Below are 23,007 nucleotides of genomic sequence, written 5' to 3'. Positions count from 1 at the left end.
ATCAATAATACAGTATGAGTATAAGTGGACAAAGCATATTCCGAACAGAAGTACTGACTGGTTGAGATAATACGTATGTTTGGTAAACATGCCTATCTCAGCACCTTTACAATTGCTCTTCGCTGTCCATTGCTTGACATCAGGAAACGCCTTAATGCAGCATCCGTCAATGTACAATGTGTCGGAAGTCCCTCCATTAGAGGTCGAAGATTGATCATGTCAGTAAGAACACAATTGGTATCAACCATGCACTATTCCAAGCGAAACACCATTGCATCCAAGTCTTTCAACTACAAATATGTTCTGCTGAGTGTCAACTTTCAGAAACCGTATCTTATTCTCTTGTATTTCTATTTCTATACTCTTGAGGTAGGGGTACTCGGATTTATGAGCGGAGACAGGCCTTTCACAAGACATTAAACAGTAACAATATAATATATGTCATTCCATGTTGAACAAAAGCGTATTTACCATTAATTAAACGCCTATCAAAGACCATAATAGGTTTTTCAATATGGCTACCATTAAAATGGAATTCGAAAGTATGGACAATCATATCACTATTGAACTTCATTGGTTAAATGCTTTTACAGTGCCAGGAATCATATTTGCAGAGAAATTAGAACTCAAGCATTACCAAAGTGCAAATATAGGTAAATTTAAATGTTAATTTCAAAACATCGCAAAAAACACAACTCCATTTTTGATTACACGTGTACCAAATTTCGGGTTCGAGTGAAAACGACCAACGTTGAAAATGGCCACAGCGCAATTAGAGAAAACGGCAACTGCACAAGAGAATACGGCCAATAGGGTTTGTGAAAACAGCCTCTGTATTTATCATAGAAAATAAGTAACTAGATGGCCTTAAATTGGTTCTAATGGCATTCAGCGGTTAACTTTATATATTTTAGTTGACATTCAACACGACGTGTAATTTACATGACTGATTGGGTCACCATGTATTATGATGGTTCAATGTTCTCTCTTTTCAAAGTTCTCACATCACGTAATGGATACCTCACATATCAATCACAGGTCCATGGACAAGACTGCATGTGGTCGGTAGTTCATTGTACAGTAGTGTCGATGTTTGCTTGTACCATTGTCAAGCAGGAATAGTATCATGAACCGTTTATTAAAAACAACCTATTTTCAGGATCTTCAATGTGTTTTATTGAAATGGAAGCTGACTCTTCAATGTTTGAGATATCGGGTACTGTCGTTGAAGCTACACCCATCTTGAAGTCAGTTTTCAACGGTGTCCGTTGTTGTCAGTTTCCCCAAATTTCATGACATTACATGACCGTAGAACTTTCAGCTTTCAGTATGGCCGAAGTGTTAAGGTCAAATGAAGTATGCGAAGTTTCATCTTCTTTAATCCGGTGTTTTCTGCCATATATTTGATCCACTTCTTATTATTGTAGCCCTTATCATGTGCCTTTGAATATACTTTGAAGATTGTCAACCCAACTTGAGTGGTTACTTTCGGATTTAACAATTTAGTTCGGTACGAACATATTTCTGGGGAATCCTAGGAATCGCCTGGTAACAGGAGTAAATCATTTTCGAAGATTTCAACATTAACAAGTCGTTTTAGAAAACAAGGTTCACATGAGACTCTTAATATAGCACAACCACTTGCTGAGCAATTCATTTTGGGTCGTTTCTTGAAGATAAAACAATCGCCCAATTTAAACCCTTTTACCCATGGCATTCTCCATTACAACAATACTTGTAAGTGTCAAATGCAACATTCCAGTCTATTAACTTTCATATCAACCTCTGAACCGTGACGATCGAGGTTAGAATTCAGCAACCCAGGCGTCCAACCGGATCAGGTGGTCAGGCTCGTCGACTTGGTTGATGCATGTCCTTGGATCCTAATTGCGTACATCGATGCGCATTGACTCGATTAATTACAAACCGCCGTCATATTAGCTGGAACGTTGTGTGCGAGTTAAACAACAATCAAATAATCAAAAACAAAATTAAAAACGTAGTGCATGACTCACGAGGACCTATTTAGCGACAACTTAGGCAACAGTGTTTGCGTAAATCACGATGTCTATTCAAAAGGCTAGCTACTAAGACACTTCTTGAAACAAAATACAACTACCTTACCCCTACGGTTCGAGTGTTAAATATATTTTATTTCCTCGTCAGATACAATTAAACAAAAGAACAATCACCGGAATGTACAGAACTCGAAATATAGCGGTCATCAAACACGGTGCACTGAATACATTATGAATTCAAGGATCAGCAAGCTCACTCTTTTTTATGAACATTCAAATAAAAGACAAAAAAATATTAATAAGTTTAAAAATAAGTTAACATCTAACATGTCAACAGATTGTCACAACTTGTCAAAGCCTATTGCTGGATTATTGCTAAAAGCGGCGTAAAACCATACTCACTCACTCACTGAAATTCGAATTGTACATTCTTCAAATTTGCAACAGCATTTAAAATATTTGTGTCTCCACAAGTCTGTATACCAAAGGGACTTCAACTTTCCAATAGTCAATTTTCTCTTTATGCCGAGAAATATTCCGACTTTTGGGGTACAATCGAGCATGCTCTTTCTACAAAGATTTCAAAGAGCGTCATACATCTCTTGTTCAGGAGTTGTTCGATCAAGGTTACAACATTCAAGGCCTCAGTAACGCTTTCTAAACACTTTCTACACATGTGGAGGACATTTGCAAATTTGACGCATTAGTGACAAGAGTGCGTTTGTTTGTTTGTTTGTTTGTTTGTTTGTTTAACGCCGCACTTAGCAATATTACAGCTATATGATGGCGGTGTGTAAATAATCGAGTCCGGACCAGACAATTCAGTGACTGATATCATGAGCATCGATCCACGCAATTGGGATACGATTACATGTATCAACCAAGTCAGCGCGCCTGACCACCCGATCCCGTAAGTCACTTCTTACAAGCATAGTCGCCTTTTAGGACAAGCATAGGTTGCTGAAGACCTATTCTACCCCGGATCTTGGCGGATGCAGTGACAAGAGAGATGGCCGATGCAATTCCGACCATATTTTGACCATATGTTCCCGTGGTTTTTCAGGTGAACAATGGACTTTGCATGTGTTTATGACGGGTGCCACTAATGGGGCAGGAGACGTTCACCTTTTCGCGAACACCTGGTATCATCACTATTTGATAGTGATTCATAAACACATGCTCCTGAGATTTCTATTGAATATGGAAAGGGTTTTGTCGATTTTATTTTTATCATAATCCGACAAACTAAAATACTTAAAGAGTGAATGAAAGGGTGTTTTGCAACAAAATTTCATGTGTATATACAAGGGTGAGTCGCAAAGGTTATTATGTGTGAGTATGGTTTTATGCCAATTTTATCAATATTCCAGCAATATCACGGCGGAGGGCACCAGAAATGCGCTTCACACATTGTACTCGAGGGCAATCGAACCCGGGTCTTCGCCGTGACGAGCGCACGCTTAACCACTCGGCTATCTCACCACCAAAGGCAATACTGACACGGTCCATAGGCGTTCTTATTAGACGTGAAACCCACAGACTCAGGTATTGAAACATTATTAGAACGACTATATGATTCGAACCTGCGACCAGTCGATTGAGGCAGGGAAGGGACACGCTTATAACGAACTGACGGATTTAACAACTTACTTTTCTGGTCCCGACTATCTGCTGTAGTTATGCTGTACATATGCTTATAACGAACTACGGTTATAACGAACTAAAATTAGTAGTCCCTTTGAGTTTGTTATAACCGTAGTTTACTGTAGTTATTTTAATGAGAGTCTTCTCGACACTTAATGCAGATAGTATCCTTGTCGTACATGTTGTCATAGACAATTCGCTTTTATCCTGGTTCTGCTACTTCAAGAGGTAGTTTGTCCAGCCAGAACCTTTCAGCGAACACCCATCTCCCTTCATGATAATGTCACAATTGATTTCAGCTGGTGACGACACATTCTTGAAGTTGACCCCAATACAGTCAGAATAGAGGAGACACGTCATCTGACATGCTTGTAAGTGGAGCGTTGTCCGGTGCAGTGATTTGTACGACAAGAACCGTTTTTCCTTTTTTGAAGTTACTTTCGTGATTTCCACTGAAAGAGATAATATATGACAATGAGTAGTAATGCAGTACCCATTGTTACTTGAAGCATGGGCTACAACTGTTAAGAACACATAAAAACCTCATATTTGTTCCTAGAAAAAGGACCGCCTCCGTGGTCTAGTGGTAGAGCGTCCGCCCGGAGAGCCATTCTATAAGACGTTAAAACATCGTACTTGTTGTTACCCTGTCTGACGCTGGGCATTTAGGGGCTAAAACAAGGACTGGTCGGCTCGGAGTCAGTATACTGTGTCTGAGTGGGGTATTCATGTTAAACTGCGGCATGGTATCTCAGTGAGCTAGCACTATAAATCAGCATATGTCCGGACTAGTACAAGCAGCCACACAAACACACACACGTACATGCACGTCACTATATAAGTGCAATAATCTTGGACGCGACGTTAAACCCAATTTCACCTCACCTCACCTCCTAGAAAAAGACTTCGTGGCATGTCGTTTGCTAAAACAGAACGATGGACAGAAGAGCCTGTTATCACCATAACCTGTGCGTCTGATATCAGAGGTAACATTTGTCACTTTTATTAATTCATATATCGGTTTTATACAGATGGTGTGTCAATATTTGGGATCGATGACATGCATCAACCAAGTCAGCGAGCCTGACCACCCGATCCCTTTAGTTGCCTCTTACGACAAGCATAGTCGCATTTTATGATTTTATGGCAAGCATGGGTTGCTGAACACCTATTCTACCCCGGATCTTCACGTATAAGAATGCATTTTGAGAGAATTTAAGAGCATTACAATACGTTTTGAGTTGAGATAGCTGAGCAGTGGCCATTAATAGGTTTATCAATTTAGCTGGAATATTGGTGAGTGCGGCGTTAAACAACAAACAAAGTAAAATCCAATTACATTGTAGTTGTGATGTCGTCATGGTAGGATTGAGGTAAACATAATGTCACAATGTAGAGAGATTGTACCCGAAGATTTAACTCCGCTAATATGAATATGGAACCCATCGGGCAGATTGTCTGGTCCGGACTCGAATACTTACAGACCGCCGTCATGTAGCTGGAATATTGCTGGGTGTGGCGTTAAACAACAAGCAAACAAACAAACAAAACAAACAAACAAGGTATGTAGGGCCTCACACATAAACAAGCGTCAACAGGTCGGATGACAATGTAAATAACAGTTGAAGAACACTAATTGGTAGCTTTTTGACAGAAAAATGGAGGACTATTAAAAACAATGAAAAGTGAAAGATTAAAGGGGATTGAAAGAGCTATCCAAAACACACGCCTGAATGCAACCGATGGTTTAGCCCATGCACGTGCAATACATGACAAGACCATCAATGAAATAGTTCATTCCAGTGCAACTCAGCTGCACTCTTGGAAGTTGAAAATGCGACGTTTTAACTCTTATTATCTGCTTGACCCTTCAATAATGACGCTGCGTATATACTAATTGGGGTTCCATCACTTTAATGCAATGCTTACAAGGACCAGTATATGAGCCGTTTGATATTGTATCCTCGCTTGTTGAAAGTGCAAATAACCAAAATGCTGTTTCATAAGTGTACCGTACCGCTCCCCATGATACTGTGTTTGTCTTGAAGGAGACGTACATAGAGGCTATCACGCGAGTGTGTTTGGGGATGATAAAAAATGTCCTGCATTAGGAATAAACCTTGTATTTATATGATAAAGTAAACTATTAACATGGGATAAATAATTTATAGAGCATATTACAACAAGTGTCTTGAAGGAAAATATTCAAAAGGCAATATTAGACAATGCCATCGAATTTTCACTCAAAGATCTCACACAATATTCGTCCATGTCAATATTAGCCCGTGGTTAGTCAAGAAGCGAGGACCCATGCACTAAAAGGTGACTAACGGGATCGGGTGGTCAGGCTCGCTGACTTGGTAGATGCATGTCACCGTATCCCAATTGCGTGGATCGATGCTCATGATGTCAATCACTGGATTGTCTGGTCCAGACTCGATTATTTACAGACCGCCATCATATAGCTGTAATATTGCTGAGTGCGCCGTTAAACAACAAACCAACCAATCAACCAAATCATCTTTCACAACAAACCTTCAAATTAGTGCATGACCGTTACTGTGACATTTACATTTGACACAACATCTGCATAAAACCCATTTGAATTAATAAATGCATGTCATTGTATCCCATTTGCGTGGATCGATGCACATGATATCAATCACTGGATTGTCTTGTCCAGACTTGATTATTTACAGATCGCCGTCATTTAGCTGTAATATTGCTGATTTTGTCGTAAAACAACAATCCGAACCAAATTAGATGCTTCTTTCTGTGAGTGAGTGTGTTGGGTTTAACGCCGCTTTTAACAGTATTCCAGTTATATCACGGCGTGTCAGCTGAATGTGGGAGGAAAGCCCGAAGATAAACAGGTTTTAGACGTTTACCACTTCGGCGATACCCACGGGTATGGTGCTGACAAACCTAGAAACATAATCGGGACGAACCGGGATTCGAACCCACAATCATAGGTTTCTGGCGTGCCCAAGGGATGAGAAACTGCAAAGCGAATTGCTACTAGGCCACCTTGGCCACCTGGACTACCGATCTCTTTCAGTACGTTGTTAGGAAAAGCTAGAATTAGTTGAATGCTGTATATTCAATCAAGTTATGGAGTTTTTCCTTACTTTGTGTTCCATTGGAGATGTAGTTTCCGGTCTGGCCTGTCCTTTCACAAAATGTCTTGTCTGATGAAAACTGTAGGTCAGATGTGTTTTGCTAAAGAACATAAATGAATACTTGTTCCATTAAACTACCTAAATTAATCATGAGTAAGTGAGTGAGTATCGTTTTACGCCGCTTTTAGCAATATTCCAGCAATATCACGGCGGGAGACACCAGAAATGGGCTTCACACATTGTACCCATGTCGGGAACGAACCCGGGTCTTCGGCGTGACGAGCTAACGCTTTAACCACGAGGCTACCCGACCGCCCCTAAATTAATCATGTGTAACATGAAACATTAGTTAAAATCAATCGATCGGTGTGAGAGAAGCCTTGGTGTACCAGTGATGTCAAGTGTGCCTTTCCTATCCAACTGTGGAGTGACAGAGTGTGCTTCCATATTGCCATGGAAATGTTAAGTAAACTGACGAGTACATATTTACACTTTCTCGTTTTCCAGACCACACAATTGCAATAACCTCTTTAAAATACATCTCACCTTATTCAAATCTAAACAGAGGGGCAACGATTTCGAAGAACACGTGCTGAGCCATCGGATAACTTAGGTCGCGATTGGTTTCGACTTTATGTTATCTTACAGCAAGACATTATCTCACATCAGAAGTGTAATTAATTATCCCTGTAGGCAAAACTATTGTTCAACTAAAATCTATAAGGCCCATGTACAAATTACACATTGAATGATACGGGGCTTTTATAAGTTCTAATTCATGATTCATGATTGGTTGGTTGGTTTGTTGTTTAACGCCACACTTAGCAATATTCGGTGATTACGGCGGTCTGTAAATAATCGAGTCTGGACCTGACAATCATGAGCATCGATCCACGCAATTGGGATCGATGACATGCACCAACCGAGTAAGCGAGCCTGACCACCCGACCCCGTTAGTCGCCTCTTACGACAAGCATAGTCGCCTTTCATCGCAAGCATGGGTTGCTGAAGACCTATTCTTCCCCGGATCTTCACGGGTTTCATGATTCATGAAGCCAATTTTCAATAAACCACCCGACCTGATATGGCTTGTATATTGCTAAGTGCGCCGTAAAACCCACTCACGCAAACATTATTTAAAACACTATATTACCTTATTGTGAATGTTTGTGAACACACTGAAAGATAATCAGGCATTAACATCATTGTTTGAGGTAAATAAGAATTTGAATAAACAGAAATACATTACTTCACAAAACCGCTCATTATATATAGCTGCTACAGTAATTTAATTTATAAATGGTTGTAGAATGTTACATAATTAAGTTAAAAGATAAGCCTACGAACCCATGACAGCCATTGCTTGTACCAATGTTCCCTTGGGACAATGCACTCTGGATGGAAACACACACACTAACTCGATGAAACACTTTTACTTATTGCAAAACCAACACTTAGCATTGTCAGGTGAGACGAGAAGCTTTAATTTGATTAATGTTTTATTAACTGATGTCGTTTTCTTTGTCTTCGTCAATATTAACTTGTATACAGAGTACATGTAGCTACTTGTGTCTCAACGCTCTGTTTCTTAAAGAGGTCGTTCATGTTAAACATAGACACCAGAAACTTACCCCTTCTCTAAACATAGACACCAGAAGCTTACCCCTTCTCTAAACATAGACACCAGAAGCTCACCCCTTCTCTAAACATAGACACTAGAAGCTTACACCTTCTCTAAACATAGACACCAGAAGCTTACCCCTTCTCTAAACATAGACACCAGAAGCTCAACCCTTCTCTAAACATAGACACAAGAAGCTCACCCCTTCTCTAAACAAAGACACCAGAAGCTTACCCCTTCTCTAAACATAGACACCAGAAGCTCACCCCTTCTCTAAACATAGACACCAGAAGCTCACCCCTTCTCTAAACATAGACACCAGAAGCTCAACCCTTCTCTAAACACAGACACCAGAAGCTTACCCCTTATCTAAACATAGACACCAGAAGCTCACCCCTTCTCTCTCTAAACATAGACACCAGAAGCTCACCCCTTCTCTCTCTAAACATAGACACCAGAAGCTCACCCCTTCTCTAAACATAGACACCAGAAGCTCACCCCTTCTCTAAACATAGACACCAGAAGCTTACCCCTTCTCTAAACATAGACACCAGAAACTCACCCCTTCTCTAAGCATACAACATACCTGGGGCGTATCAATGCCTTCTAAAGCTGATCCATAAGTTGCATCATCTCCGTAGCCCATCAGATATGCGTTGAAATACACCCCGTTAGTGGTAGCTATAATCTGGGGTTGCGCAGTTTCCACAAGCGGCACGTATCCTCCCACATGACCTGTTCCGGAAATAGAGGACCAGACTGTTTCTGGGGGCAGTGCCTGCCCGTTTAACACCATGTTTGCCTGTCCACTCGATTCCGTAGTTACTACCAGGTAATGCTTGAAATTAACATCACTTGATCTCGAAGGTATAGAAAACTGAAACTTTGAGGTCTTGCTTGAGTTCACTGGATGCGCTATTATCATGTCGGTCTTTCTCGGTCCGCCATTTTGAAGAAAGATGGCAACAATTACTTCCGATGTTGCGACAACGATGTGAAAAGAGCCTCTTGAGAAAGAAACATCTTCAAAATCGCCTTCTTCAGTAAGCGTTATTGATTGGTTATTGTCAAAGCTTGCAATAGTGTTAGGAGATTTTGCGACAATACGAAAAGTGTCATTTCCGCCGATATCCGGCAATCCAAATACAATGTAGACTGAGCCAGCATCTCGTGTTGGCATGTGATCTAAATAAACATATCTGTTCGAAGGATCAATCGACATCGCCCCTGCTATAACTGTTATCACATGTGAACTCTCAATGGTTGTTCCAGTTAAATCTTCATCAATTTCCAATTTAATAGCAATACGGTGGCTCTGCTTACTAAACACTAGCTGTTGTCCGTTTATTGTCCCTTTTGATACATTTCCAAGAACGTTTGTAACATTAATTCCTTCTCTGAAAGTGATGATTAGTTTCGTCAAGTCAAAGACCACACTTATGCCTATCAGAGATGACATAGGATCAGTGGCATTGCTATACGAGACGACAGTATACGTGAACGGTAACTGAGTCGTCTCCCTTATTTGGTAAAATGTCCACTTGTCTCGGAAGAAGGCCCCAACGTCATCTGGCGTCACAACGCAAAAGACAAAACTGCCCTTTCTTTGAGATCCTTGAGGCAGAATAACTTTTGGGGGCAACGGTAAGCTAGCTGTTTCATTTGGGATGATGTTTTGATAGATCTTGCCAGGTTTGGTGTTCACCCACGCGTCCGTGGTCGTAGCTTCAGATGACGTAATGTAGAGATGTCCGGCGTCCTCATTTCCGTCTTCTATCTCAGGTACCATTGCCATGTAGGCCTTCGTCCACACGGAAGGACCGTCTAAAACAGAAAATATGACAGCTACGAGGAAGAACGAAATGTTTTTTGGATGAAAATGCCAGCGTTGGGAAACAGAACATTCTCATGCCAAACGTCTTCCCTTATCAATGTGACACGCCGTGATGTAACTGAAAGCGGCGTCCAACGCACTCACGCTTTTAAGAGTCCGTTATTCATAGGCCAAAGCACCACCGTCTTTGGTCAGACTGTTACTGTCTCTGTAACACTTGAGGGGCGGCGGGGTAGCCTGGTGGTTGAAGCGTTCGCTCGTCACGCTTTCGATTGTACATGAGTACAATGTGTTAAGCCCATTTCTGGTGTCCCCGCTGTCATATTGCTGGAATATTGCTGAAAGCGGCGTCAAACCATACTCACTCACTGACTATTACACTTGAAAGTCAGGCTATTCGACAACAACATGCATGTAGCTTTCGCACATTCTTTCATAATACACGTAAATCATGACCAGTTCATCCTACTATTATTGAATATTGTTCTACCCAGCAAAGGTCAGGCAAACCAGGGGTTGATAGCAAGAGCAACAGTGTATGCGATTGGGGCACAATGACCTTTCAGCTGCATATTTTGGGCGGTCGGGTAGCCTAGTGGTTAAAGCGTTCGCTCGTCACGCCGAAGACCCGGGTTCGATTCCCGAGATGGATACAATGTGTGAAGCCCATTTCTAGTGTCCCCCGTCGTGATATTGCTGGAATATTGCTAAAAGCGGCGTAAAGCCATACTCACTCACTCACTCAGCTGCATATTTGAACTACCCGAACCTTATTTGCTGTATATTATGTATGGGACTAAGGCAGCAATATTCCAGCTACTCGTACGTGACGGCGATCCGTAAATCATTGAGTCTGTACCAGACAATCCAGTGACTGACAAAAAGAGCATCACTCTACACTATTGGGAAACAATGACGTGACACACACCCTCCCCCCTACCGTTAGTCGCCTTTTTCGAGGATAGCCTTGTCAAAGGATATTCATAGTCATGTAGTCATTTAAACGTTTGCTCGTCACGTCGAAGGCCCGGGTTCGATTTCCCAGAAGGGTAGGTTGTGTAAAGTCCATTTCTGGTGTCCCCCGCCGTGATATTGATTGAATATTACTTTCGACTGCTGTGGTAGTAATATTGCATCTGACAAGTATTTACACATGTAACGAGGATGTAGCCACATGTTGTCTTTTCACTTTCTTATATTTTGAAACGACGCATGTCCTTACCCATCAAGCTGCACAGTTCATGTCGAAGCTCTTTTAAACAGAAACCAAGAGCAAGTCGCAGTGACCAATATCATTTTTAAAGAACTTTAAAGAGCTCAGAGATGTGACGTTGCTTTGAACAGTATATTACGGCATGGAAGTTTGGTGTGGAAGATTGCCCCGTCGAAGACGTCGACCACGGTGGATACACCCGCGCAGGTGAGCACTTAGTCAGGTACATGTATGTTGCTCATACGCAAATTGTAGATGATATTCGAACCAAGGATAAGCGGATCCTGGCACGGACACAGAATACACAGCGAATTGAGTCAGTCGCCTATGAGTAATTAACTATCATGTTCTGTTTTCATAAAGCAGCTTAATGTTTTAGAACATCTGATTCGTATATAATGTAAAACCGTTCCCGATTATGATTGATGGACAGTATCAAATATATAGCAAATACAGATTGCGAAATGGTTTCTAGACATCAAAGCAGATGTGGTAATTCATTGTGGACAGAGCACACAAGGAAATTACGTTTTGCAAAAGTTATGAACTCAAATTGATTATTAACAATTCAAAAGCTCAAAGCCAGAGAATAACCAGTTTCGATTATCTAACGAAATAGATTGCATAGGACGTAAAAGGCAAAATGGTGCCGAAAATTACATGAATGGGTCACTGAAAAGCAGAGTAAAGAGTAAGCCTGTCCTTCGTTAACGGTAGCACCCGCCACTCACACTGCACAAACAGTTGTTGTTTTTTCTTCTTGTTGCCTAACGTCACACGCAGCTTTCCTTCCACCCTACGACATAATACTATATAAAAAGAAAAAAATTCTTACACACCTGTGGGTGAGAACCCATTTGAGATAATTGGTATCAAACATATGTGTGAGATCGAATTCCAGGCCCGTGATTGGCTACTACATGGTGATGCCCTGAGGTCAGATGATGACGGACTACTTTCCTGAGTGTAAGTCATTCATAAGTTGCTCGTGCTTCAGTCGAATGTTCACCTACGTCTGTATTGAACAACAGGACCGTGTAATTAATAATGGAAATAAACAAACTCGTCATTGTTTGTTTGCTATTATTATCAGTTACATTATCTGTCGTTATGTCAACCTTATCGTTTTTTTCAGAGTGTAAACGCCCTGGATGCCACAGCGACACATGTGTTTCCTCTTCAACACTCACTTCCAAGTCGAATAAAATTCAAAACACATCACGCAAACTAATACACAGCACAGTTTTGAATTTCCCCTTCTGTTTAGCATTTACTGTCATTTTAGGCAAAGCAAATTTACTGAAAGTGACTTCTGAAAATCTTTTATTTTACACTGTGTAGCATTTTTAGAGGTACTTTCGCCTAATTGTTGCATACATTGGCTCGATCACGCGTTTGAGAATATTCATGGGAAGAGTATCGTTGCGCTAATTATGGAAATACACACATATACATTACAATGATGTGGTAAATTCAACAGAAGCCGTAAAGGTTTCCGTCCTGTGTGACGCCATGACTGACGCTAAATCACGCACAACGATGAAGGTAGTTATCTGCATTTCTGACTAATTCTCTTTGTTACATTGGAAAACATGGTAAATACATAACAGTACGCAGATTGTCAGAATGTTTCTGATTACAGTGAACACGCCATTTTGTAAAAGTCGGTCACCGGCAGTAATGATGTCATACGGAAGTAAACATTGTTGTACATATTTGGTAATTTCTTTGAGGTGTAAACTTTCAATTTGGCACCCAGCGTGTTCTTTGTTTTTGTCTAGTTTGTATTCTCATCATCGCCTTGATAATCCACAGATTTGACGGAAACCTTTTTGTGTAGGGTCACATTATTTATGAGTAGTAAGCAGCGCAAAGGATGACGTCACTTATGACAGTGGTGTTATGTATTAATACGCTACAGCAATCATGAGAATAGACAAAATGCATCGGTTCGATGCTAAAAAGGTGCGATTTTAGTGTGTGTGAGAAACATGTTACTGCACTCGAGCCTGTCAGATACCATTCATCTTACAACTCGTTGTAAGATCAATGGTATCTGACAGACACTCGTGTAGTAATCTCTATGTCCTTTCAAAGTTTACGTTAGTATCTTGGTGCTATGCATTGCAATGTACTTTGTAATGCACTCCATACTCAGCACACAACACTTTGCACAGAAGGGTCGTAGAGTGCTCTTCTTATCCACAAGATGAAACCAAAGTGCTGCAAAGTTCCTGTGATCATTGTTGGTATGGTTCAAGGCACTAATGTCATCCGAAGACAAATAATGAAATAAAATTAGAACCATTGATCATTTATGCTAGGAGCGGTTGAACGGTCTTTCCGGTATAAAATGTTACTTGAGTGTTTGTACTTTGAATTACTTTGTATATCGAGGTTGTCAAAGAAGTCATTACTCTCTTTACTGTATTTTGTAAATGTATCGTTGAACTGATGCGGTTCTTCATTCTTTTAACGCTTTCATTTTATCCGTGATTATTTATTAAAGTTTGAACGCTAGCAAACAATGGCATGAAAACAACTGCCTGGTCGATTGGGTTTATGCAAGATCAATTCATGTAAGTACCCATATGTTACGGCTCCATAGCAAACACATTAGCAAAGTTTTTTTACCCCCTGCTGACATGATGAAAATAACATCATTTGTGACATTTGGTATATTAAAAAAATCAAATCAACAAACCATGACGGAGGGAAGTATGTCATTTTTGCGAATACCCTGCCGCTGTTATAGGTTTGTCAATAATCTCTATGTTGGTCTTCAGTCACAGACAAACAATAAAGAATATCCATCAGAAGTCTTTGTTTTGTTGTTTGTTCATCATTTGTTGTCATACTAATATCATGTGACGTAAAAATCCCATTGCGCACGCGCACCGGAATTTTATTTTCTCTTGCTTTCATCCTAAGTTGATCTCGCTCATTCTCACTAAGTGCTTTTGAAGTGTCGATTTGTGAAAAACAATAACTATTCATGTGAATTTTTATTTCATTTTAAAAGGTTCATGGGATGTCAGTTTGAAACGTTTAGTAGTACCATTTATTTCAGCAGACAGTTCCAAAGAGGAGGCCTACAACAAGCATTTATTCTTGACTAAAACCTACGTGACCATGTACACACGTAGGTGAAAAAAAATGCACATTTGTTAACAATTACACTCTTCAAAAAAAGAAACGTACAGGTAGATTTTTAGTAAATCTATTGTACCTTAAGTTATAAAGCGATATATTTAATTTAATATCATAGATACAAATACGAAATTTTGGAACTCGATAGTCACATGTTGTCGTTGTACAATGGCATTGAAAACTGTTCATTGTCATGTCATATAAGGCCACAAGATTGCGCTGAACTCAGTATCTCGTGTGACCGCACCGGGCAGCAATCACGGCTCTGCATCTCCTTGGCATTGACTGGATAGGGGTACGAATTCTGTCCTGCGGAATTCTGCGGCCAGTTGTGGGAGTGTCTGTGGTGTGTTCTGACCTTGACGTACACGTCGATCGAATTCCTCCCAGAGGTGTTCGATTGGGTTGAGATCTGGAGATCTCGACAGCCAGGGCAAGGCGTTGATGTTGGCATTATGAAGGTACGAGCAGTAGTGCGTTGTCCTGTTGAAACAGCTCCCTCTGGCGGTCAATGATTGGAAGAAGGTGATGTTGAAGAATTTGGTTCATTTAGCGATTTGCCGTCAAATTTCCCTGAATCTCAACCAAGTCAGATCTCGTGGTGTCGGATATGTCCTGCAGTCTCCGCAGCTGTGGCATTGCGATGACGTACGTAGAACAGTCAACTGTAGCGATCCTGTGCACGGGGGGGGGGGGGGGGGGGGGGGGGTAACACTTGGTCGGCCGGTTCTCGGACGGTCTGCAGTGGAACTGAACTGTGTGTATCGCTCCCAGAGGCGGCAAATGGTGCTGTGGTGGACGTTGAAATGGCGTGCAACAAAAGGCTGCGTTGAGTCTCGGCATTTTCGAGCTTGAAAAATGTTGACAATTGAATGACAAGTTATTGGCTTGCCATTTCCTAGCCACAACCACGAGTTACGAATGCCATAACTTGCATGTGCATTTTGCTTTACTGTTTTCCTCCATGACATTTTTTAACAATTGTGAAAACAATTCCGTTTAAGACATTGCAAATCGACAATGGCAGCGTTTTGAGGCACCGTTTGTCGAATATCAGGCCACCAACATTTTCCAGTAACATATATCCAATTTATATACCGGATAGAAGTCAGGTTCCATTAACTACATACTACCTGTGCGTTTCTTTTTTTGAAGAGTTTTTTTTATATCCCAGTTATTTCTACGGTTTCCTTGTCTCCCTCTCTGCAACATAAAGAACCGCCCTGAGGAGGCAGTGGTTCTGTCTTTCAAACTACATGTATGTCTGTCAAATTATGTCAAGCTAATCTAACCACAACTTATCAGTAATAAGGTATGCATCTGAAGCGTATGTATTTTTTCAGTAGGAATGTCAATAAAGTAGTAAACCAGCTATGTCAGACACTCAAGTGGTAAACCAGCCAAGTATGGCGCTCAAGCGGCAAACCAGTCAAGTCAGACCCTCAAGTGGTAAACCAGCCAAGTCAGACGCTCAAGTGGTAAACCAGCCAAGTCAGACCCCCAAGTGGTCAACCAGCCAAGTCACACGCTCAAGTGGTAAACCAGCCAAGTCACACGCTCAATGGGTAAACCAGCCAAGTCACACCCCCAAGTGGTAAACCAGCCAAGTAACACGCTCAAGTGGTAAACCAGCCAAGTCACACCCCCAAGTGGTCAACCAGCCAAGTCACACACTCAAGTGGTAAACCAGCCAAGTCACACGCTCAAGTGGTAAACCAGCCAAGACAGACTCCCAAGCGGTAAACCAGCCAAGTCAGATCCTTAAGCGCTAAACCAGCCAAGTCAGACCCCCAAGTGGTAAACCAGCCAAGTCAGACCCCCAAGTGGTCAACTAGCCAAGTCACAAGCATAAGTGGTAAACCAGCCAAGTCACACGCTCAAGTGGTAAACCAGCCAAGTCACACCCCAAAGTGGTAAACCAGCCAAGTCACACCCCCAAGTGGTAAACCAGCCAAGTCACACCCCCAAGTGGTCAACTACCCAAGTCACACGCATAAGTGGTAAACCTGCCAAGTCACACGCTCAAGTGGTAAACCAGCCAAGTCAGACCCCCAAGTGGTCAACCAGCCAAGTCACACGCTCAAGTGGTAAACCAGCCAAGTCACACGCTCAAGTTGTAAACCAGCCAAGCATGGCGCTCAAGTGGTAAACCAGCCAAGTCAGACGCTCAAGTGGTAAACCAGCCAAGTCAGACCCTCAAGTGGTAAACCAGCCAAATCAGACCCCCAAGTGGTCAACCAGCCAAGTCACACGCTCAAGCGGTAAACCAGCCAAGTCACACGCTCAAGTGGTAAACCAGCCATGTCAGACCCCCAAGTGGTCAACCAGCCAAGTCAGACGCTCAAGTAGTAAACAAGCCAAGTCAGATCCCCAAGTGGTAAACCAGCCAAGTCAGACCCCCAAGTGGTAAACCAGCCAAGTCACACGCTCTAGTGGTAAACCAACCAAGTCAGACGCTCAAGTAGTAAACCAGCCAAGTCAGATCCCCAAACGGTAAACCAGCCAAGTCAGACTCCCAAGCGGTAAACCAGCCAAGTCAGACCCCCAAGTGGTCAACCAGCCAAGTCTGACCCCCAAGTGGTAAACCAGCCAAGTCAGACCTTCAAGTGGTAAACCAGCCAAGTCAGACCCTCAAGTGGTAAACCAGCCGAATATGGCGCTCAAGCGGTAAACCAACCAAGTCAGACCCTCAAGCGGTAAACCAGCCAAGTCTGACCCCCAAGCGGTAAACCAGCAAACTCAGACCTTCAAGTGGTCAACTAGCCAAGTCTGACCCCCAAGTGGTCAACCAGCCAAGTCAGACCCTCAAGTAGGAAACCAGCCAAGTCAGACCCTCAAGTGGTAAACCAGCCAAGTCACACCCCCAAGTGGTCAACTAGCCAAGTCTGACCCCCAAGCGGTAAACCAGCCAAGTCTGAACCCCAAGCGGTAAACCAGCCAAGTCAGACGCTCCAGCGGTAAACCAGCCAAGTCAGACGCTCAAGTGGTAAACCAGCCAAGTCAGACCCCCAAGCGGTAAACCAGCCAAGTCTGACCCCCAAGTGGTAAACCAGCCAAGTCTGACCCCCAAGCGGTAAACCAGCCAAGTCAGACGCTCAAGTAGTAAACCAGCCAAGTCAGACCCCCAAGTGGTAAACCAGCCAAGTCAGACCCCCAAGTGGTAAACCAGCCAAATCAGACCCCCAAGTGGTAAACCAGCCAAGTCAGACGCTCAAGTAGTAAACCAGCCAAGTCAGACCCCCAAGTGGTAAACCAGCCGAGTCAGACCCCCAAGTGGTAAACCAGCCAAGTCAGACCCCCAAGTGGTAAACCAGCCAAATCAGACCCCCAAGTGGTAAACCAGCCAATTCAGACGCTCAAGTAGTAAACCAGCCAAGTCAGATCCCCAAGTGGTCAACCAGCCAAGTCACACCTCCAAGTGGTAAACCAGCCACAGTCAGACGCTCAAACGGTAATCCAGCCAAGTCAGACGTTCAAGTAGTAAACCAGGCAAGTCAGATCCCCAAGTGGTCAACCAGCCAAGTCACACCTCCAAGTGGTAAACCAGCCACAGTCAGACGCTCAAGCGGTAATCCAGCCAAGTCAGATACTCAAGTGGTAAACCAGGCAAGTCTGGCGCTCAAGTGGGTGATGTCACCGGTGGGAACGTTAACGTCTATGCAGGACGTGAAATTGTAAAGACCACATGAAGGTGTAAGTGACCATTTCAACAATAAAACGCCCTTCCCAACCCTGTATTCAATGTCTCAATGACAAATTGTATGTTTCGTACGATGTTTCTCTGTAAACTAGGCAATTTGAAAACAAATGTGTACATTACCAACTTGTCCACTTGGGTAACAGAAATGAGTTTGAGACACTGTACCCGATTTGAGAATCAAACCCAAGGCTGCGTGGTTACGAGTAAACGCTTTAACAACTAGGCTACCCCCAGTCACCATATCACAGTGAACCATTAGTGAACAATGTTGTTAAAAGCCGCAATCAGCAATATTCCAGTTGTATGACGTCGATCAGTAAATAATCGAGTCTTGACCAGACAATCCAGTGATTGACATGAGCATCGCAATTGGGATATGATGATATGCATCAACTAAGTCAACGAGCCTGAACACCCGATCCCGTTAGTCTCCTCTAGCGGCAAGCATGGATTGCTGAACACCAACAATTATTCTAACCCGCATCTTCACGAATTTTGCACGATTAGTGACACGTGATAGCAAAATGAATAGAATAATGTCCAATCATAATATGTGTCCTTTAACATTATCATTGCATTTGTATATGATGGTAGAAAAGGAATATTTTCTTCAGATGGCGATGGCATTATGGCCTGTTTGGCATAAGATTCTGACAGTGGCATTGTGAAGAAAACCTTCTTGCAGCTTTTGGCGATAAATTTAGTTCAGGCAAATTAAGAATGGTCACACTGTATATCTGGGAAATTCTAAAGAAACGTTCTACTTCAACCCGATAGACTTCGATGACAAAATACCAGTGCAGATTCGTCAACTCACTGTACTCTATGTGGACTTTATCTTACTGGATTGAAACTTACTTTAAATGACCAGTTAATAACAAAATCGGTGTCATGAAAACACGTATCCGACGAGCTCGTTGACAAGATAGTACCCTCATTCCACGCAAATGCAAAAAACAATGATAACACATTCAGCTCAAGAGCCAACAAGCGCACAGTTCAAATATCAAAACAATTAGTTACTTAAATAACATACATAAAGTTAATTAAGAACATCTGGTTGTAAGAATCATCTGGATGTCAGTGCATCCCCTGAAAGCTATTAACTACACTCAAAATTATACATCACGTCAATAGTCATTTACAAGATATCAGTAATATTCACAATGATCTATTTGTCATGGGAAAAAAACAAATATTACATAAAGTTCAAGCATAACATTTAATAGAGGTTTACAGAAAAAGTGAAAAAGAAGAGAAAAGTGAACTTCTTACCTGAAGTAAATGTCATTCCACATTCAGCGTTTCTCAATTTGGAAATAAAAACAAAGCAACGGAACAGAGAGATGAAAACATAGAGCATTTTGAAATAGCTGTGTTTACTCTGAACGGGGCTCACGAATGAGGCTATTTCATTCGCACGGTGTCACGTACTGTGTGATGACTCCGCTCTCAATCGCCAAGCTTGACTGCATTTTTACAATATTGTGCTCCTTTGAGCTAAGACGATGATGTATCGCCTGACTGGCGCATATGAAAGGGGTAACGTCACTACCGTATAGTAATTGCTTGGTACTGGAATGGATGGTCCATGTATGGCCTGTCCATTAAAACAGCTCTTACATGGACATGGCAACGAATGTAATACGATAAATGTATTTACATTATCAGATGAGGCTTTGTTATAGTAACACATACAATTACGTTCAGACTATCCCAGGAAATAAAATCGTTGGCTGAGTAAATACGTGCAACATAGCATGACAACGTTCCAGAGTTTGTTGTTGTTTGGTTGGTTGGTTGGTTAACGTGCACAGAACTCAGCACTATTCTAGCTGCATGAAGTAATGATCGAGTGTGTACCAGACAAAGTAATGATTGATATTATTATGAAAGGTCCACGTTGTTAACGTTGGGGAACGATGTCATGCAATCAACCACGTCACCGAGCCTTACCACCTGGTCCATTACACACAACAGTACTCAGAGACAAACGATTAGTTGGAGCAATGTGTAAATTTCGAATATCTCTTCACAACTTTCTAGTCAGCATTATTCGCAAAAGGTCATTGTTAAATAATCTCATATAAAATCTGTATGTAAAGAAAATGTGACCTCCATTTGGTAGAGGATGAATACCATGTCTTTTTTGTATGTAAGAACCATATTTACTTGAGAAACACTTTTCTTACCTAATTACAGAAATATTATAAAGGTAATATTACGTTTGCAAATATATTTTCATGACATGTAATACATTTACCACATCAGACCTGGATTTATAACCCAATCCACCCCAGACACGAGAAATTCCAAATGGGAACCTTTGTCAAGTATTCTTGCGTGGCGCTACTTCTAATTATACCTGCAATAAATTCATTAATTGAGTGGATGATGACAAATACACAGGTGTTGTTACGCCAGGAAACACGGATGACAAGGGAATAGTAATTGTTGCATCACATGCAATTTAGTTGCCTGAAAAATAAGGGTCGTTTTGATTATATGAACTGAACTTCATGATTGCAAAAATAATACGTGCATATATTTGATGTATACCAAAATACATATTTGTTAATACATATTTACTTTAATCGGCTGTTTGTAATATTCCCAGCCCAAAAGAAGTTTTGCGGGAGACGTAGAAACATGATCCGCCCGTCACGTTTCGTTTCCGATGCATAACTCATAAGCTATTCAATGTCTTTTCATGCAACAATGAAGAAACTAAATGTAACTAATAGTTATACAATAACAATAACAACATCTTTTAAAAGGATAACTTGTTTCATTCATTCAGTAAATTGATATCAAAACAATATGCTGTATGTCAATTTTACATCACCCAACCCACTCTTGTAAGAAGGAACTGCAATTTTGTCAGTCGATATAGTTCAGAGAAGATCATCGTTTAGTAATTTAAACAGACAGACAGATAGACAGGCAAACAGGTTTATTTGCATTAAAGGCCACGTGACCTAAAGTACAAAACTTTTTACATCATAATGTGAGTTACCACATGAATTAATACAGACTCACATTATCAAATTAACAATATTAAGAGGAACCGTCCTTAAAATGATGTGTTTTGAACTTTGTAAATGGCAATAATACATTAATATCTGGCGAAGTACATAGGCTTTTAAGTGAATAATACTGCTTATTTGACAATTTAGGTAATAACAGTTTACGCTCATCTTCGTGATGTTTACAGACATATACAACATGAAATCCATCTTCAATTGCGTTGCAATGTTCACACAGAACATTATCATCGGTCAATGTTGATACACCCCTACGTAGATGCTGCACACCAAAGAATTACAACCAATTCTAAACTTTGTTAATAGACGTTTGTACTCCCAGGGCATTTGAAGAGACAAATATTTTTCACAATCTAACAATGATTTCTGAGTCTTATAAAAAGTGAATACATTTGAGTCTAAGGAGGCATGCCATTCTTGCAAAGAACAGTGGTACACCCTTTCTTTAAACTGGGTAATAATTAGTTTTGGATCACCATCATCCTGTACACTATATGTCAATTAAACATTACCCAACCATTGCTTGTTAGCAGGAAATACAATTTTGTGAGTAGATAAAGTTCAGCGAAGATCATCGTTTAGTAATTTATAAAAAAACCCATAATACTGGTTGATCGCATTTATTTGGTGCGCATTGAAGTCTGCAATGGTCAGACGTATTATTTTCGAGCCATATATTATTTGTGTTTTACAGTAGTCACAAAACCATATCAGTAGTAATTTATTATTTATGTTGATGCATCCGTGTGTGAAAACAAGTCAGTGAACAGATCTTTGTAAAATAACTCTGTGAGTAGATCCTTATAAAATAACTTTGTCCTTTTGATTTCTGTGAATAAGATTTAAAACTCATACAGGTCACTGTCCAATGCAGGTATTGGGCAAGCTGTAGCCGTCGGCCTTGCCCAATACATGCAACGGACAGTTGCCTACACTGCCTTGTGCTATTCGGGATTTTCTTTTTAATTTCGTTTCCATGGCAACAAGTTGGAATTTAAGCGAGGGTAGGGATCGTTTCCAGAGCATAACTCATAAAATCATGCAACTGCTGAACTGGTGGGTTTTCATTTTGCGATTTAGTCATCTGTCATAATGTCAGTTGTACTCACAAATTATTTTACGCATAATGAGGTATATGACATATAAATTGTTTGATTTATGCACATACGTAAATGGACGGGGGATATCAATTACTTTATCTTCCGATTCGTTTTAGCCGATTGTTGATAGTATACAATAGCCGTATGCAATGGCAAAAGGGGGTTTCATTTACGACCTCAAATAAATCAAAATGTTTATTTTCAATATAATAGATGTATCGGCATGTCATTATTACATGATATGATTATAACACGGACAATGGGATCTAAATCAATCACAGTTATCTTACAGTCCATGCAATCCAAAATTTAAAATACTTTCACTGCGGGTGTCCTTTGCTTTTTATCAAACTATAACCATCAGGGGTATTTCCTAATAACGAATCCGATGACCTTCCCCCGGTCTCTTTGTGTTTGTTTAGGTTGAAAAAAATAATTTACATGCGCCCTTTGTAATCTTCATTTTGCAGGAGAAACCCATCAGTGTTCAGAAATGCGTATAGATTTTGCTTCAGAGTTTTTTTTCCGTTGTTCGTACAGACGGTAGCCCAGTCAGGATCCGTT

The 23,007-nt window shown here is 41.1% G+C and overlaps 1 protein-coding gene across 1 annotated transcript; it reads right to left on the bottom strand.

The window, feature by feature from the left end:
• Window positions 1–2,953: 2,953 nt before the first annotated feature.
• Window positions 2,954–19,726, bottom strand: LOC124127469. Its single transcript, XM_046490864.2, has 4 exons — window positions 19,575–19,726; window positions 8,989–10,226; window positions 6,791–6,881; window positions 2,954–4,114 (listed from the first exon to the last, which is right to left on the bottom strand). The coding sequence occupies exons 1-4, from the start codon at window positions 19,660–19,662 to the stop codon at window positions 3,879–3,881; spliced, it is 1,653 nt and encodes a 550-aa protein (XP_046346820.2). The 5' UTR covers window positions 19,663–19,726; the 3' UTR covers window positions 2,954–3,878.
• Window positions 19,727–23,007: the final 3,281 nt, after the last annotated feature.

This window comes from Haliotis rufescens, unplaced genomic scaffold, assembly GCF_023055435.1.
Source record: "Haliotis rufescens isolate VD_foot unplaced genomic scaffold, xgHalRufe1.0.p SCAF_12, whole genome shotgun sequence".
Classification (NCBI taxonomy): domain Eukaryota; kingdom Metazoa; phylum Mollusca; class Gastropoda; order Lepetellida; family Haliotidae; genus Haliotis; species Haliotis rufescens.
This window is presented reverse-complemented; position numbering and strand designations above follow the sequence as displayed.